The 18217-nt window shown below is 54.0% G+C and overlaps 2 protein-coding genes and 1 long non-coding RNA gene across 4 annotated transcripts; 1 reads left to right on the top strand and 2 right to left on the bottom strand.

Annotated features, from left to right (window-relative positions):
* Positions 1–4551: 4551 nt before the first annotated feature.
* LOC112677261 (60S ribosomal protein L30-like) lies at positions 4552–4941 on the bottom strand. The gene has a single exon (XM_035721109.1). The coding sequence runs from the start codon at positions 4879–4881 to the stop codon at positions 4552–4554; it is 330 nt and encodes a 109-aa protein (XP_035577002.1). The 5' UTR covers positions 4882–4941.
* A 2985-nt stretch (positions 4942–7926) lies between these two features.
* On the top strand, positions 7927–14560 carry LCN2 (lipocalin 2). Of its 2 annotated transcripts, none has more exons than XM_035721108.2 (7): positions 7927–7950; positions 10655–10830; positions 11366–11502; positions 12896–12975; positions 13134–13253; positions 13486–13587; positions 14364–14560. In XM_035721108.2, the coding sequence occupies exons 2-7, from the start codon at positions 10693–10695 to the stop codon at positions 14408–14410; spliced, it is 624 nt and encodes a 207-aa protein (XP_035577001.1). In that variant the 5' UTR covers positions 7927–7950; positions 10655–10692; the 3' UTR covers positions 14411–14560. The 2 variants fall into 2 exon arrangements, with proteins under 2 accessions (XP_035577001.1, XP_035576999.1); XM_035721106.2 differs by lacking the exon at positions 7927–7950 and adding an exon at positions 14212–14242.
* LOC125755778 (uncharacterized) lies at positions 8490–10705 on the bottom strand. Its single transcript, XR_007413088.1, has 2 exons — positions 10204–10705; positions 8490–8837 (listed from the first exon to the last, which is right to left on the bottom strand). It is a non-coding gene; the product is annotated as an uncharacterized LOC125755778 (long non-coding RNA).
* Positions 14561–18217: the final 3657 nt, after the last annotated feature.

The raw sequence follows: 18217 nt of genomic DNA, 5'->3' as shown, positions 1-18217 counted from the left end.
GAAGGCGAGGACGACGGCTTCGGGGAAGCAGGTGACCCGGGGGGACTACCGAAGCGACCTTTGCTTTCTCAGGGTTGCCCTCCTGGGGATGGGGGCCGGGGCCAGGCGGGGGGCTTGGAGGGGACCGCAGAAGCCTCTCCCCCCTCGCCCCTGGGTGGGTTGCGGCTGCAGGCGCCGGCCCGGGGGTTCAGGGCGAGCACCCGGGAGTGGGTCCCTGGAAACCGCAGCATTGAGGGACTGCGGGCAACCGGCCCCGTTTTACAGTTGGGGAAACTGAGGCCACTTGAGGTTCACTCGCCCTTTAGACATTTGCTCCAGCCAGTCCGTGTCGTCCGTGTGCACACGGAGGCTCCTGGCGGGGGGCGGGGGGCCGTGTTGGCTTAGCCGGAGGGGCTGTCTGGGTGGGCGACAGCCCTGCTGCGTCAGCTTCCCCAGCCACCTTGGCCGGTGCGCCCTGGAGCCTTGGCGCCTGTGACCTGCTTACAGCGCAGCCTGTTGCCTGCACAGCACTGCAGGGGGTGGGGGGTGGGGGGGGGGAGAACCATCAGCTGTTTTCCACCTTTTCCAACCTGTTTCCCCATCTATAAAACAAGAATAATGAGCAGTATCTCCTGCATTGAGATGTGTAAGGATTTAATGGAAAAATGAATGGGGACAGACTAGAGGCTAGAGAGTCTTGTGCCTTAGAGACTCCTCTTTTTTTGCGTGCCTGGCAGCTGCTCCACCTTTGCCAACTATGGAATGGAAACTCAGCGACCAGCACCTCCACCAAAATACCTGGCAGAATTTTCCTTCGGTCCTTTTGGTCAAGATTAGGCAGGATATTAGGGCAGTCTCACTGCCCTCTGTCCCTACACTGTTTCTTTCTTGTTTCATTGCAGCCAGGGGCCTCCTGTTTCTGGGCAGCAATGAACAAGGAGCCTTACTTAATGCCCAGGGAACCTCAGTTTTTTTTTTACTTTGATATTCCTATTGTAACTTGGTTTCTATTAATTTCTTGTCTTCATGTTCTCATTCTATTTTCTTTGTATTCCATGTTTTCTTTTCTAAACTTTTACTCAGGACACTTTTCTCATGACTTTGCAGCCTTTCTCTATTCTAAAGCGCACACTTGGGCAGCCTGGGTGGCTCAGCGGTTTAGTGCTGCCATCAGGGTGTGATCCTGGAGTCCCAGGATTGAGTCCCACGTCAGGCTTCCTGCATGGAGCCTGCTTCTCCCTCTGCCTGTGTCTCTGCCTCTCTCTCTCTGTGTCCCTCATAAATAAATAAAATATTTTAAAAAATAAATAAATAGGGGAGCCCCGGTGGCCCAGAGGTTTAGTGCCACTTTCCGCCCGGGGCATGATCCTGGAGACCAGGGATCAAGTCCCATGTCAGGCTCCCTGCACGGGGCTTGCTTCTCCCTCTGTCTGTGTCTCTGCCTCTCTCTCTCTCTGTCTCTGTGTCTGTCGTAAATAAATAAAAAATCTTAAAAATAAATAAATAAATAAATAAATAAAGCACACACTTGAGACTAGGCGTGTCCATTGTTTGTTGTGAACCTAGCCAGGTATTCAGCTTTGGCTTCAGCTACATCTGGTTGTCTGGCAGAGAGAGCGCTCTTCAAAATGTCCAGGCTCCTGTTCAGCTATGATTGCTTTTCAAATAGATCCTACTCGAGGCACCTGGATAAGGGCTCAGATGGTTGAGCATCTGCCTTCGGCTCCAGTTATGATCTCCGGGATCATGGGGTTGGGATCCTGCGAGTAAGGCTCCCTGCTCAGTGGATAGTCTGTTTCTCCCTCTGCCTTCACCCCTGATTCTGTGTGCATGCATGCACACGCGCTCTCTCTCTCTCCAATAAATAAAATCTTTTAAAAACAACACACACACACACACACACACACACACACACAAATAGATCCTGATCAAGGCCCACTTGGGTTGCAGAGAGACAACAGAAAGAAGACTGGTCACCCCTCCTTGCCTACTTGGAGCAGCAGCCTCTCTTGGGCCACTGCCCCCTCTCTTCTCTCTTCAGCAGCAGCTGAGCCAGCCAGCTGCCTTCACTTTTCTTGGCAATAGTCTAACTCTAGTCCATAATCTCCAAGGTCAGAGTCAGCCCTCCATCTTCCCCACGACTTTAAAATAGGCCTCTCTCGGCAGGAGCTGGAGAAGCAGCTCCCTCCCCACTCCGCTCCTAGTAGGGATAATTCATAGATAGAAGGGGAGAGGCTCCAGTCAGGGAGGGGAAGGACCCCAAGGCCCTCTGGGAGACCTACTTCCCACTGCTCCTAATACGGCACACGCCCCCTCAAGAAAACACTTGGTGTACACTTGGGACTTCGTGGGAGCCCTTAGCCATGCAGGAAGGGGAGCATTGTGAGGCAGCACAAGAAGGAGACACCAGAAGAAGGCCGGGCTCCCGCATTGCAACCACAGCACCTTCCAGGGCACCCAGAAGCCCTGTGTGGGACAAAGCAGAGCTCTGAAGCCCCTCTGCTGGCGAGATGAGGAGCTCTTTTAGCAGCTCAACCGCAGCTGCGCACACAGGCCAGACTGCCCAGGACCAGTGAACCCAAGTCCCTTTGTAAGCAGATATGTGGTATGAGGCACACAACAGATAGGGCCTGGGGTGTGAGAAGAAAGGGTCTGAGTGGGTCAAGGGGACTTTGGCAGATTGAAAACTGCACCCCCCACAAACGATATAATCATTTTCTAATTCCTGGAACCTGTAAATGTACCTTTATTTGGAAAAAAAAGTTTTTGCAGCTGTGATTAAAATAAAGATTTTTTTTCTTTATTACTACTTTTTCAAAATGCCTTAATGGTTAATGTGCTAACATCCGATTTTCAAAGTGTATAAATTAAATGTGTACAGGGGCACCTGGGTAGCTCAGTTGGTTAAGCATCTGCCTTTGCCTCAGATCATGATCCCAGGGTCCTGGGATTGAGTCCTACATGGGGCTCCCTGCTCCACAGAGAGTCTGCTTCTCCCTCTCCCTCTGCCCCTCTCCCTGCTTGTGCTCTCTCTCTCTCAAATAAAATATTTTTTAAAAAATTAAATGTGTACATTATTCTCTTCAAAAGCAAATAAAGCTATTTTTTTTCTTTTTATGGCCCAGATTTTTTTCCTCTTTTGAAGATTGGCAGTATTCTAATTCCTGATTCGTAATCTGACACAGAGTGCATTCGGTTTTCAAATTTTCAAGAGAAGAAGAAAATTATTTTCACAACTGACCAATATTTTAATAGTAGAAGACAAGCATTCAAAACTAATGATTGGTTTTTCCCTTCTTTTGCTTCTCTCATTTTCTGTCCTTCACCTCTTATTCCAAATGAGTTGGAACTTGGATGGGAGAAAGTCATCCCAGATTTTCCAGGTGGGCCCAGTGTGTCACCACACGTGTGCTCTTTAAAGAAGCACGTGAGGGATCCCTGGGTGGCGCAGTGGTTTTGGCGCGATCCTGGAGACCCGAGATCAAATCCCACGTCGGGCTCCCGGTGCATGGAGCCTGCTTCTCCCTCTCTCTCTCTCTCTCTCTCTCTGTGACTATCATAAATAAATAAAAATTTAAAAAAATAAAGAAGCAAGTGAGATACACAGGGGAGAAGGGGATGCAAAGACAGAGTTTGGAACAGTGGAGCCACAGCCAAGGAATGCCAGCAGCCACCAGAAGCTGGAAGAGGTGAGGAACAGTCTCCTGGAACATCAGGAGGGAGTGTGGCCTTGCCCATACCTTGATTTTGGCACAGAGAACTTCTGATTTTTTACTTCTGGCCTTCAGAATGTGTTCATTTAAGACAAAAAGTTTGTGGTGATTTGTTGCAATAATTTGATGGTTTGGGAAATAATCAGCCTAATCAGAAGATAGCTAAAAGTAGGAAATTCACTGTTCAGAGAGGGTGCTGTGGAGAGATCAGGGGTATAGCTGAGCAGGGGACTTAAGGATGTGGAGGAAAAGGTAGCCCAAGACAGGGCTCTCCAGGGGTGGGGTGGGGGAGTCAGCCCAGGACGTGGAGATCCAGCAGTGTGGGGTGGTAGCTATCTCGGTCCTAAGAGAATACTGCAGATTTGGTAGCTTAGAAACAACAGAAATTTATCTCTCACGTGCATCATAGGGAATATAGTCCTTGATATTGCACAGCAGCAGTATCTCCAAGCAAGTATGCTTGCGGGGGGCATAGCATACTTAGTCCAATCACTATGTTGTACACCTGAAACTAATGTAACATTGTGTGTCAACTATACTCAAATTTTATTTTATTTTATTTTTTAAAGATTTATTTATTTATTTATTTATTTATTTATTTATGAGAGAGAGAGGCAGAGACACAGGAGGAAGGAGAAGCAGGCTCCATGCCGGGAGCCTGATGTGGGACTCGATCCTGGGACTCCAGGATCGCACCCTGGGCCAAAGGCAGACACCAAACCGTTGAGCCACCCAGGGATCCCCTATACTCAAAAATAAAAAAAAAAAGAAAAATGTTTTTTTTTTTTTTTCCTTTAGAACAAGCTCTGGTCAGTTTTATTAAAGAAAAATTTTGCATGATTTACTTTTCACCCATCTGTTATGGCACGCTTTTAGTAGTATCACAATCACCCGGGTCAATGGTAGCCAGTGTGCATACTCTGTTGTATTTCCCACATGCTGTGCCCAATTTAATATTATTGCCACTGTAGTGATGGACACCAGTTTTGGCCAACATGGTATAGTATTCTATGTCAGATTTCCTCAAGGCTGGGCAGTTGTTGGCGAGGATGACCCGCATCGCTTTGCCATGTCTGATCATTTTCAGAATCTGCTTGTACCCCAGCATATACTTTCCACTTTGCATAATGAGTTGGAGGCTAGAGTTAATTGACTCCAATGACTTTTTCATCTTCTTCACAGCCACCATCCTCCTGCCTTAAATGAGGGATGGCCCCAACCAAGAGCAGCTGCCAAAACGGCCAGGAGAGAGAAAGGCAAAAAAAAGTTTTAATTTATCTCTCACAGCTCTGGAGCCTGGCTGGGGAGTCCAAGGTCAAGTTGCAGACAGATTCAGTGTCTGGTGAGCACTGGATTCCTGATTCATGGATCTGGCTGCCTTCTTACTGCACATGGTAGAAGGGGTGAGGGACCTCTCTGGGGCCTCTTATAAAGGCACTAATCCCATTCACCAGAGGCTCCACTCTCATTATCTAATCACCTACCAAAGGAACCCCCCTCCAAATACTACTACACTGAGGATTAGATTTCAACATACAGGGCAGCCCAGGTGGCTCAGCGATTTAGTGCCCCCTTCAGCCTGGGGTGTGATCCTGGAGACACCGGATTGTGTCCCACTTCGGGCTCCCTGCATGGAGCCTGCTTCTCCCTCTGCCTGTGTCTCTGCCTCTCTCTCTCTGTGTCTCATGAATAAATAAGTAAAATCTTAAAAAAAAAAAAAAAAGATTTCAACATACAAATGGATGGGGGTGGTATGACACAAGCATTCAGTCTAGTACCAGGGGACCCAAGGGGTTCGGGCCGAGAACACTCCAGTCCCGGCAGACTCGGCTGAGCAATTCAGGAGGGACACTCAGCAGCTGCACTGACCTGGGCGGGGGGGGGGGAGACCAGTGCCCACCCAAGACCCGAAGGACCCTGGGCCCAGAGAGAGGCACCCAGACCTGTGCCCTGTGTGCTCTGGCTGCCACAGAGGGTTCCCATGTTCTTGGCATTTCCTCCAAACCTGCACCAGCCCCCTGGCCCCTCACCCCACTCCACTGGCCCAAGTCGACCCCTTCCCTGTATGAGGCTGGACACGCTCTTCTTTGGGGCCAACCTTGTCATTTCCCTGTCACAGCTTTGCTCGTGACCCCCTCCCCCAGAGGAAAAGGCTCAGCCACAGACCCCACCCCATATGAAATAAGCTCAGGGAGTGAGGAGGAGCCACAGTGACCCTGGCCTTCCTCCACCTGGGATGAATGCGGAGGGGCCCAGGATGAATGCGGAGGGGCCGAAGGGCTGCAGTCCCTACCCCCTGAGCTCCTGGGAGGACTTCGTCAGAGCTAGGTACCTCTCAGACATTTGTTTTCTTTTCCCCCTTCCAGAACCTGGGCACTTTCTCATGCATCTCGGGCTCTCAGGGTACAAAGGAGAACCAGCCTTTTTTTCTTATTTCTTTTTTTTTTTATTTTTATTTTTTTTATATATATATTTTTTAATTTTTTTATTTATTTATGATAGTCACAGAGAGAGAGAGAGAGAGGCAGAGACACAGGCAGAGGGAGAAGCAGGCTCCATGCACCGGGAGCCTGATGTGGGATTCGATCCCGGGTCTCCAGGATCGCGCCCTGGGCCAAAGGCAGGCGCCAAACCGCTGCGCCACCCAGGGATCCCTATTTCTTTTTTTTTTTAAGGTTTTATTTATTTATTCATGAGAAACACAGAGAGAGTCAGAGACAGAGGCAGAGGGAGAAGCAGGCTCCCTGCAGAGAGCCTGATACGGGGCTTGATCCCAGGACCCCAGGATCACAACCTGAGCCAAAGGCAGATGCTCAACCACTGAGCCACCCAGGTGTCCCTGAGAAACATCCTTTTAAGAGAGCCATCCTGGATGGTGTCCAACAGAGGCCCAACCAAGGGCCCGGGGTGTGCAGGGAGCAAGGGGGGGTGGGGAGGCAGGAATGGCCAAGGTAGAGACGCCCTTTCCTGGGGCTCCCAGGGCTTCAGCCCAGGAAGGAAGGGTGCAGAGCAAGGAGGAGCAGGGTCTCACCCAGCGCCAGGACCCTGCCAGGCAGAGGTGCCTCCTGCCCAGCTCTACGGGAGTCCAGTGTCTATCTACCACCTGCTAGATGCCTGGTGCCCACTGTAGACCCTGCCCAGAGCAGTGGCCTCCAGTCCCCACTGTGGTGATCATGGACCCTCTAGGCTGCATGGGAGTCCAGGTCCTGGAGTGAAAGGCAGGAGCACCAGCTAGGAGGCATGCTTGGGCCAGGTACCTGAGGGCCAGACTGAGGAGGCAGCCTTGGGCCGAGACCTCGAATGGCAGGGCCTGCTGCCCTTGCCCAGAGGGCCCAAAGGACTCCCACCTCCGCAGGGTGGGCAGCAGCTAGAGGAACCCAGCAGTTGTTTTTGGGAGGTGTAGAGAGGGGTTGCCTTTCAGAGCTTTTCCATAAGCAAGGTCCCCACCAGGTGGAAGGGGCAGGAGCAAGGAGATCCTTGAGGCTGCTTGGTGAGTCCTAGCATGACAGACGGGGCCTGGGAGCTAGAAAGCTGCTTCTGCAAACTAGAAACTTAAGCCAAGGCTATGGAGGAGCAGGCCTTCCCCTTCCGGGTGTTCCAACCTGCAGTGGCCAAGGAGGGCTCATCTCTGGACCCCAAGAGTTTCTGCTACTGTGACTGCTCTCCTGGGGGCATCTCGCTTGGCTGCTCCTTCTAGGTGTGGTCCTGGCTCTGAGAAGCCTAGTGACCCCCTTCCTGGGGATGTCCATCCCAGCCTTCAAGCAGGTGAGAGAGGGTTGCTTTTGCCCCAGCTATGGGCTGGACCAGACACTGCTCACAAACTTCTAGAAACCTGTCCAGGAGGTTAGACAGGATTCCTCAGATGTAAAAACTGCCAGAGTACATTTTGTGTGATTAGACAAAGGTGGGGCCTGTTCTTCCACGGAGGCCATGCAGTCCCCAGGAGCCTCTGCTCTCGGGCATGTGGGTCAGGGAGAGCCGCCTGCGGGAACAGTGGGGGAGTTGTCCCGACTTCCTGCCACAGTCCCTGCCATTGCTGCAGAGACCCACAGCAGGACTTGGAAGGCCCAGCCCTGGCTTCTCCCAGGAGGGACTTGGGCCCAAGGCTTCTGCGTGACTTGTGGACTCACATGAGTGGACAATGTGGCCTTCAGGGCTCTGTCTACCATGGAGCCCTTGGAGTTGGCCAGAGTCCACACAGAAGGTTCACACCATGGTGCTTACCCATTCGTCTGAGTGCCAAGTCTCAGCTTGTGAGGTGGGTGTGCCATCTGGAGCTGACCCTCTTCCCCACAGCCCTGTAGGACTCCTCCCTTCCTCAGGCCCAGGGCAGTGGGCACACCCAGCCAATCCCCTCCCCTCAGCTCCAACCAGCTCAGCGCCCACATCTTGTTGGCTGGGATCAGCCACAGCTTGGCCTGACCTCTCTGCCCCAGCCGTGGTCATATGACCGTCCTTGGATCCCCAGAGTATGGCTGGGACACTGCACCCTGCTGAGCCTCATATCCGTGGACACAGCCTCGTCCCCCTCTTACTTCTCCCTCGGCTCCCGGGCTGGGCCAACAGGGGGAAGAGGCAGATAGGGAAGGAAGGGGTGATGAGGTGGCTGTCACCAGGTGTCAGCTGAGGTGGGACCACACAGAGATAAGAACAGACAGATAAGACCAGTGGGCCTGCGATAGGCCTGGAGCCACCACAAAGAGAAGACCAGATTTGCTTACAAACTCTGAGACAGCCTTGTATAGAGATGCCCTGTGTGTGTGCCTGGCCTCTGTTAAACAACGCAAATTCAGCTAATTTACAACATCAAATTGGATTTATTGAATGACTCATACAGGCAGCATCCCATCTAGCAAATAGAGAGGAGCTTTGTTGAGCTGTAGAAAAGGAAAGGTTTCTTGAAGGTAGAGAGGCAACAGAAAGAAGGAAATTATTATCAAAGAATCCATTGTGTTAGGCAAGGTCACCCTCCTTAGGGTAACAGAAGGGGTCTCTCAGTAAATTCCAGGGTGCTGTTCCAGAAATTCCATGTGGAATGGTTACATGGGGCGGGGTACATCGGAGCCGAAACTGCAGTTGGGTTAGGCGATGTTAGGTCTTGGCTTGCCAACATGGGGCTGTTAACATAAGTGAATCCATTTGTGCCTGTGGGAGGGGTGGGGTGGGCAAGGGTGGGCAAGGGTGGGCAACAGCTAGGGGACTCAGGGTCCCACCAGGCGCCTCTGGAGCCGGGCCTTCCCCCTGCTTGCACCTGGCCCTGGTTTGCTCAGGCTGCAGACCTGGCCCTAACCCCTCCTCCCCACTTCATACCCTGGGGAGCAGGGGTATGGATTCAGACCAAAGGAGCATTGGCCACTCTACCTCATGACTTTTCAAGTCTAGAATATTCCATCCAGTGACAGAGAGGCACTGCCCCTCCCCTAGTGAAAAGTCTCTGGGGCTTGACCTCCCTCATATCCAGCAGTCACTGCAAACCCAAAGATACCTTTAAAGGTCAAAGAAGGAGCAGGAGTGGAGTTCCTGGGGCTGTGAGTGGGGATGAGAGGGGTCAGGGGTGGCCACTGGTGCCTTCAGAGAGTATGTGGCCTTTGGTGGCAGCATCATTACCCCAAAAGTTTGCACATTTCCACCTCCTGCTCTTTCATCACCCTGACAGGCCTGAGAGGGTGGGGATCCTCTGGGGGCCTTCCTGGCGTTTGGGGAGGTAGACGCTACCCTCACCCCTCATCTCAGGACTCCCAGAGTCTCCTTCCCTCAGGACCCACCACCCAAAGCCCAGACTAGAGGAGCTGGTTCCCCTGTAGCAGGTGGAGGAGTAATGAGGTCCCAGAGGTCACCTGAGGCCAGTGAGGCCTCCTGCTGACTTCTAGGGGACACTGCCCAGGGGCCGGGCCCCTTCACTGCCTCCAATAGACCACCAGGCCCCCATGAGGAAACTGCTTCCCTCCAGGACAAAGCTGAGATCAGCCATGGCAGAAACAGTTCTGGGGGCCTAGGCCTGGGCCCCTGGGCTCCAGAGTCCAAGGCTGACCAGAGATGGCAGATGGTTGATACCTGCTCTCTCAAGGATGAGGATGAGTCCTTGCCATCACTGTGACCCCAGAGTACCTGGGGTCCAGAGTAACAGGGTAGAGAGCCCTCCCTTTGGGCCCTAGCCCCCCGGCACGTTTCATCCAGTCCAGGGCATGTCCTTCATGGTCTTCCCAGCAAAATGGAGCTGGCATCGCAGCCTCAGAGCTCTGCTTTATCAAGCTGTCTCATTTGCGGCTGGCACGCCCAGCTTGGGGTCTCTGTCCACTGGGCCCACAGGAGGGGCCAAGCCCTCAGGTGTCAGCTGAGGTCTGGGTCCAGCCCTGACAGTGGGGCATGGAACAGGGGGCCTTCGCAGGGAGAGGGACATCTCACCCTGGGCCAGGGTCTGGTGTGGGGTCCCTGGGAGAGCCAGGATCTGGGCTCCAGGAGTGTGGGGCACACTCCATCCTTCCCTTCCTTGCCAGTAAGGTGTACTTACAGCTGTCTCCCTGTTCCTGGAGGGAAACCAAGAAGTAGCAGGTACTCTGTTGCTGTGAAGCATTCTCTGCTTTCATCAGGTGTGGGGAGGGGGCCTCTCCCCGCCTTACCCCACACTTACCCCACTCTGGGCTTGGGCTGGTCAGGGATGACAGCTTGTCCAGACTGGAGACCACAGATCCCACACAAAGGCGTCCTTGTGCTTGCGGAGGTGTGGAGCTCTGGGGAATCCCTGCCCCCCTCCCTGGCCTTTCTCCCCCTCATCTTGCATAATCTTGACCTCAGGGAAAGGGTCAGAGCTTGCCAAATGTTTCAGCCTGAGTTGCTGGCCATTGCTTCACCCTTTCTGGATTAGCAAAGGATAAATCGCCCCACCCCGGAATGAGCAACTGACTAGGGGACCATAAATAAGGCCCCCTGGGGCAACCTTCTCACTAGTTTCTCTTCTTCAGCTGCTATCTGGCACACCAGCTTCCTAAGCCCTAAAGTCATGACCCAAGTTCTCCTGTGGCTGGGCCTTGCCTTGCTGGGGTCCTTGCAGGTCCAGACCCAGGACTCCACCCCAAGTCTGATCCCAGCCCCGCCTCCGCTCAAGGTGCCACTGCAGCCTGACTTCCAGCATGACCAGGTAAGGGGGCTGGAGGGGCAGCCTGCTGCAGGGAGGCCCAGGGCAGAGTATAACAGAGGGGAGGAGAGGCAGAGCGTGTCAGGGCAGGATGGGCTCAGGCTTCAGCCCAGCCTGCCCTTGGGTCCCCTGATGGAAGGCACATCTCATGCCCCCATCCCCACCCCAACTTCGCCAACAAAAGGGTCACTAGGGCAGAACTTCCCAGGTCCACACTCCCTTCCATAATCCCCACAGTCCAGTGAGGTGGAAAAGCTTCAGGCTCTCTGCATGATGAAGAAACAGGATCAGGGAGGTCAGCTGGCCACTCGCCGAGGGTCACCCCATCCCTACCAGACTCTGGGCTCCCTCTTGGCCTGGTAGCCTCCGGCTCCTGCAGCCTTCATAACCACAGGCCTGTGTGGCCAGTCAGGGTCCCTGCTGCCCAGTTAGAGGGACCCTTGGCCAGGCTGCCCAGAGCTGTCTGCAGGGACGGAGCAGTAGGGCTTCCAGGGGCTGTTCCTGGGCTCCGCCTGCCTGTCATCCCCACCCACTGTAGTTCCAGGGGAAATGGTACGTCATCGGCATAGCAGGGAATATATTAAAGAAAGAAGGACATGGCCAGCTTAAGATGTATACCACCACCTATGAGCTGAAAGATGACCAGAGCTACAATGTCACCTCCACCCTACTCAGGTGAGAGCCACCGCCTCCTGGGGGGGGCACAAGGGCCCTGGGGTGGGGGCCGCCCTGGGGGTCCAAGGGACAGACCGATGTCGTACCAAGGAGTGACCTAAACTGAAAGGTCATCCTACTGCTTGGAACTGGATCCCCCTCCATTTATTCCTTCCTTCATTCTCTAGATCCATGCCTATCGGTCCCTTCAGCACAGACACACCGATAGTCCTGGGGATGGACACAGACAGTCACAGGGCAATGAGACAGAGAGAGCAGAGGTGTCCTAGAGTGGAGGGGAGGGCCCCTGGATCCAGCCTGGAATCCCACCGAGGGCTTCGTCAAGGGCTTCCAGGGAGGTGGTCTCTAGGCTAGGCCTTGAGGAATCAACATGCCTCAAAAGGAGGCCGGGAACATCTGTGGCAGCGGCTGCTGGACAGGGCCTGCCAGAGCTGCTTCTTCAGGATGCCATCAAGTAGCTGCCCTGAGCAGGGGCCAAGGAGCAGCCTAGACGGGGGCGTTGGACACAGTGGCAGGGTCTTTAGGCACCGGTACCAAAGGGGTCCGGTGAGGAACAGGTCTGGCTGCCACAGGGAGAGGGATGAGAGGATGCAACTGGGAGGCTGGCCAGTCACAGGTGGGAGATGACTGGGGTAGGGGGGAATCAGGCACAGATTAGGACCCAGAGAGGGAACTGAGGATTACCCAGCTCCTATGGCTTTCTGGCTCTAGCGCTTGGGGGATGGGGCTAGGGCATTTGTGGTTCTGGGAACAGAAGAAGGGCAAGTTTGGGGAGATCAGCTCTGGGATGCCAGGGGACCAGATGAGACGCAGGTGAGACGTCAGAGTTGGCCCAAGAGCTAAGGGAGTCCCTTGGCATCAAGCCGACTGGAGCCTTGGAGAGTGAATCCCCCAGGAGAGCTTATAGCAGGAAGCCACAAGATGAGAGTAAGGGACAAATGCCTGGGGTTGGGGAGACAGGATGGAGGGGAGGCCACTGAGGGGAAACAGCCCTAAAGGGGGAAGGACAGTAGGTGCCAGGAGAGTCAGGTGGCTCAGGACAGAGCAGGCAGGGACAAGCTGGGATAGGCTCAGTGGGGAAGAGCCAGACCCATCGGAGTAGGGTGGGGTGCAGGCCTCTTGTGGCACAAGGGGCTGACACCCTTTAAAAAAAAAAAGATCGTATGTATTTATTGAGAGAGAGACAGAGAGAGTGTGTACACATGCCCATGTGTGTGCACCCGTGACCAAGGGCAGGGGCAAGGGGAGATGGAGAGAGAATATCAAGCCGACTTGGTGCTGAGTGCAGAGCCTGATGTGGGGCTCAATCCCAGGATCCTGAGATAGTGACCTGAGCCGAAGCCAAGCACTGCCAGGCTGTCACCATCTTACCACCCATCTCTTGCTTCCACAGGAATGAGCGCTGTGACTACTGGAACAGAGATTTTGTCCCAAGTTTCCAGCCTGGCCAGTTCAGCCTGGGCGACATTCAGCGTGAGTCCTGAGCAGGGTGGGTCTCCAGGGGCACAGACCTTCCTGGCGATCTGCACAGACACCGCCCGGCCAGGGGGTGTGGGGGTTAGGGTTAGGGAGAAATAGGTCCCTCCACCGGGCCGGGATGGGCTGATCCCTTACCATCCTCCCCCCTGCAGTTTACCCTGGAGTACAGAGCTACCTGGTGCAAGTGGTGGCCACCAACTACAACCAGTATGCCTTGGTGTACTTCCGGAAAGTCTACAAAAGCCAGGAGTACTTCAAGATCACCCTCTATGGTAGGTCCCCACTATGGCCTCTGGGGCCCGGCTCCTGCTCATGCTTGTGGGGGAGTAAGATAAGCCCATCCCACCTGCTCCCCGCCCCACAGCCCTTGGGAAATGGGAGAGAGATCTCTCCACAGATACCACCCCCCCACCTCCATCATGAGGAAGGGGTCTAAGGCCCTTCATGTGTTCAATGATATTTTTGGAGCATTCACCTGCCACTTACCGGCCATCTTGACTACAGGGAGGACGAAGGAGCTGCCCCTGGAACTGAAGAAGGAATTCATCAGGTTTGCCAAATCCATAGGCCTCACGGAAGACCACATCATCTTCCCTGTCCCCATTGGTAATCATTGGCTAAGTTGAAGAGAAGGGGAAGTGGGGAGAGGGGGAGACTCGGGCCCCAGCAGCAGTCACTGGAGTCCCTGGGAGCCACTTTGGGTTCAGGAAGAGTCTGCTGTACCCAGGGGTCTGTGGGGCACCCGGCAACGTGGGCCCCAAGTGCTCCTCCCTGACAGATAGCCAGGGTCCAGGTTTCCTGTCTCCTTGCCTGGCTCCCTCCACCTCCCTCTGCTTGTCCTGGGCTAGCTCCCACTTTGCCCTGGGGCTTGCTCACCATTGATTTGGGAGGCCCCCTGTCTTCAGGCAGTGGGGCCCAAGGCTGAGGGGCTGTCGAGACTTAGCAGGTAAGCTGGCAGAAGGCCTGATGCCCAAGCAGGCATGTGGCTGGGCTTCACCTGCCTCCTTTGGAGAAGTGTCACTCAGGTCTGCACGTCCTCAGGTCTCTCTCCCAGTTCCCCGCCCCCATCAGCCAGCCCTCTGCTGTACTATCCCGGAAGGGGACCCCCAGATCTTCTGTGGCTGGGCCAGGCTGGGGCCCAGGGTGGCCCAAAGGAAGAACAGGGGCCCTGTAGGTCAGGGAACCACACTCCAACCCCCCTGCCCATGCTGACCACTCTGTCCCCTACAGACCAGTGCATTGATGAGTGAATGAGAACGCGGTGAGTATGGCTCAGGAGGGCTTGATGGGGGCCAGAGTGCTGGTGGGAGGGAGTCCCAGGCCTGCCTTTGTCCCCCCTGACCAGCACTGCTGCCCTCTTGATTCCCCTGACTCCCTTTCAGGTACTCCCTGTCTCTCTCCACCCGGTCGCCCTCACACCAACCTCTGACCAGGACATCACCCAGCTGTCCCCACCAACCCGGACACCGAGAGAGCCATGAGACCCTTCTTACCACATAGCCCACCAGCTGCTCTCCAGGCTGTCCTTCTGATGGAACTCTTCCTCCTTGCTTGCTAAATAAACACATGCCACCTGGTTCCCAATCTGTGCTCCTTGACCCCCGGGCTATCTGAGAGGGAGAAGAGCAAAGGAGGGCTCCTATTAGCATCACTCCCAGAGATCGTGGTCCCCAGAGAGGGATGGAGGCCACAGAAGCAGAGTTCACTTTGACTGAACACATCCAGCTCCCAACTCCAGGCCCAGACCCAGACCAGCAATAACCCTCACTCACCTCTGCCTCTTAACACATTGATGGGTCACATCTCACATCCACGTTCAGCTACCTGCTGCAGGTCTTATGGCAGGGGCCTAGCTAGGGCCAGGGAGCTGAAAGCATTTGAGGGGGCTGAGGTGCTATCACCCACACTTCACCAGGACCCTGTAGATGGGGGAAGATCTCAGCCAGGGTAAGAGGGGTGCACAGTGGGTGGGGCAGAAGCATGCCCAGCTTGAGGCTGTGCCAGGGACAGAGGGTCACCGGAGGTGGTCCCCTTTCCCTCTGCCAGCCCCATGTGGGCCCACTGGTGGGTGGTAGTGTCCACGCTGATCCCATTCTGAGTGCTGTCCCTCACCTACATCTCTCCTCTGTGATGATGATCTCTGGATCACCAGGGACAGGGACAGGGGAGGCAAGGAAGAGAATATGCTGCCAGGAATCCAGAATCCAGAAGACTTGAGGGTTCTAGGCCTATACCCACCACTTGGCTGGGCCTGTGTCTGGAGCCTGACCAGCCCCTGTCCACCCCTCTGTGTCTGCATCACACTACTTGAACTGCATCATACAACACCACACATTTGAAACTCCCTCCTGGCCTCTTCTCCCCTTGCAAGGTCAGGGGCCGGAGGGTTGAGGTTCCAAAGAAACCCAGGCTTATCCACCCCTCAGCTTGCACACTTACCCTTGGGCAGGCTTGGGGGTGTGGGGGAGGGTGGGGTAGTGGGGGGATACTGGAGCTCTAGCTGTCCTATCCTCAGCCCTGAGGGGGCAGGATAGGCCTGAGATCCAGGCCTACCAATTAGAAGTCTGGGTCAGGGGGCACCCGGGTGGCTCCGTCCACTAAGCATCTGCTTTTGGCTCAGGTCATGATCCCAGGGTCCTGAGACTGAGCTCCATATTGTGCTCCCTGCTCCAAAGGGAGCCTGCTTCTCCCTCACCCTCTGCCTGCTGCTCCCCGTGCTTGTGCTTTCATGCTTTGTCAAATAAATAAGTAAAGTCTTTTAAAAAAGGAGAAGGAGAAGGAGAAAGAAGGAGAAGGAGAAGGAGAAGAAGAAAGAAGAAGGAGAAGAAGAAGAAGAAAAAGAAGAAGAAAAGAAGAAGAAGGTTGGGGGTCAGGTTCCCGGAAGAGACCAGCTTGCTGCAGTGTGGGCTGAGGGAGGAAGGATGGAGGCTCTACCCAACCCCAGAAAGGCCCCCACTGAGAAGGGCACCCAAGGGACTATTGGCTAGAGCACCACTAGCTGGCAAAGGGAGTGGGAGCTGTCCCCAGCACCCAGCATGCCTGGTGCTTGAGCTCCACTTCGGGAAACAGAGACAGTTTCTTTGCCTTGGCCCAAGCCATGCAGCACCTGGCACCACCTGGGTGTGCTGGGTCTTCCAGGATCAAACTCTTAGGAGACAAATGGGCTTTGTGTTTCTTCCCGGGGTCACTGGGTTTTATTAGTTTCCTATTGCTACTATAATAAATTATCACACACTGGCATCTTATGACAATACACATTTATTCTTTTATAGTTCTGGAGGCCAGAGGTCTGAAATCACTTTCATAGCTAAAATCAAAGTGTCAGCAGGGTTGTGCTTCTTCCAGAGGTTCTTGGGGAGAATCCCCATCATTGCCCTGGGGTTCTTTCTTCCTTCTTCAAAGATAGCAGCATGGTATCTCCAAATATCTCTCTCTGCTGAGGTCCTCACATGGCCTTATTTCTTGTTTGTAGTCAAATTTCCCTTGGCCTCTCTCTTTACTGGGACGCTTATGGTTGCATTTAGGGCCCACCTGGATAATCCAGGGTAATCTCCTCATCTCAAAATACTTCATGTAATCACATCTGTACAGGCTCTTTTTTTTTTTTTTTTTTTTTCCAAATAAGGTACTGTTCCCAGGTTCCAAGGATTAGGATCCAGATATCTTTGGGGGCAGACTACTACATTGGATTTGGAGAGGGAATCATGGCAAGGCTAATGAGATGGGGAGACAGGTGAACGAGGACTCAAGAGGCAGGGTAGCAGCAAGGCATACTCTCTTCCCCCATCAGGGCTGGATGGAGTAGGTGGCTGTTTTGTCCTGTGGTTTGGCTTATGGGCCCTGAGTGAGGGAGTGAGGTGACCAGAGGGAGAGGCCCTCCTTGGGACCATAGCATTTAACCAACTAGGAGCATGCCCGAGGGCAGCTGGGCACTCAGACAGGTGGATGTGTGCATCATGCATCCCTGTGCAGGCTCTGTGCATGAGCATTCGCATCTATCTGCTGTGTCCCTGTGGTATGCGTATCTGTGCATGCCTAGGCATGTTTCTGAAAAACTACGTGACTTTCTGAGGGTTTGTTTGCCCATCCCCTTGCCCTGGAGCCTGCAAGTTTGTCCCCTGGTTTAGATACAGAGTCAGGTCCTGTGATCCCACATGTGATTTCACATTTAGGAGAAAACCACATGCCTCAGTTTTTGTTTGGATGTCTCAAACTTAAAGGGATAAATGTGTTTGGATTATGTCAGCACGTCCACATAGATGACCTGTATTTCTGCCCTGTCTCTGCAGACCTGCGTGCCACATGAGGATACAGGTGTTTCTGTGCCAGTCAGGACACACCGCGCTTTGCTCTCTTGGTTGGTGAAATGCTGTGGTCTTAAGGAAGGCCTCCAACCCATCAGCCAAAGGCAGATGCCCAGACCTCTTTCTCAATCCTGCTCACTGGTTCAATGTAGGCCTCACCTCCACTCACCCACCTGGTTGGGGGGTGGGGGGGAGAAGGTAGGGCTGCCAGTATGCAAGTCAGTGGTGGCTCTGACTGTAGGCTGTGGACTCCACCTCACTTCCACCTTCCTTAGGACACAGAGGATCCTTCCCTGTTGTCATCATTTGGGACATACCCAGGTCCCCACTGGGGCCGGACATTGTGGGCTTGGGCTCCTGGGCCGCCAGGGCTATGCCACAATGGAATGCAGTGACCCTGGCACCCAACAGCTGATAGCTGGTGCCCGGCCAAGGTAGGGGTGACAGATGGAACGCCAAGCGGTTGGGGACATACCCAAGTCTGATCCCTATCCTAAGGATGTCCTGACCACAGAAACCACCAGTGTGAGACCAGCAACGACTGCTGTAGCCATGGGGCCTGCGGGCAGCTACAGGAGTCCCATGAGTAAGCCTGACTCAGCTGGACCCCTGGCCAGGATGATACCTCTGGGTCCAGCTCAGGAGTGATAGTGGCTTGGTGGGTGACTCTGGGCAGGCCTCCCTTTCTCAGCTGGCAAAAGGGGTGGAGGGTGATGGCAGCTGGGCCAGCCTTATCCTGAAGCCACGCACATCTCTGGGCCAACACAGACTATGACTCTCACCAAGGCCGTGAACCTAAGTCTTCCAAAGCCACGCGTCTCAGTTCACACTTAGCACTAATTACTTTATTGAATAAACACAATACCAAACAAAATGCATTCAAATGCTTTCTAAAAAAAAAAATCAATTTTAAAGGCCTTTCTATTCAGGCT

The sequence above is a fragment of the Canis lupus genome, chromosome 9 (assembly GCF_003254725.2).
Source record: "Canis lupus dingo isolate Sandy chromosome 9, ASM325472v2, whole genome shotgun sequence".
In the NCBI taxonomy this organism is placed as follows: domain Eukaryota; kingdom Metazoa; phylum Chordata; class Mammalia; order Carnivora; family Canidae; genus Canis; species Canis lupus.
This window is presented reverse-complemented; position numbering and strand designations above follow the sequence as displayed.

What these genes read in the sequence shown, in the direction of transcription:
- LCN2 (XM_035721108.2), top strand. Translation starts at nt 10,693, where the DNA reads ATGACCCAAGTTCTCCTGTGGCTGGGCCTTGCCTTGCTGGGGTCCTTG. An exon ending in GTCACCTCCACCCTACTCAG is followed by an intron (nt 11,503 to 12,895) that starts GTGAGAGCCACC and finishes TTGCTTCCACAG; the next exon opens with GAATGAGCGCTGTGACTACT. An exon ending in CTTCAAGATCACCCTCTATG is followed by an intron (nt 13,254 to 13,485) that starts GTAGGTCCCCAC and finishes TCTTGACTACAG; the next exon opens with GGAGGACGAAGGAGCTGCCC.
- LOC112677261 (XM_035721109.1), bottom strand. Translation starts at nt 4,881, where the DNA reads ATGGTGGCTGTGAAGAAGATGAAAAAGTCATTGGAGTCAATTAACTCT.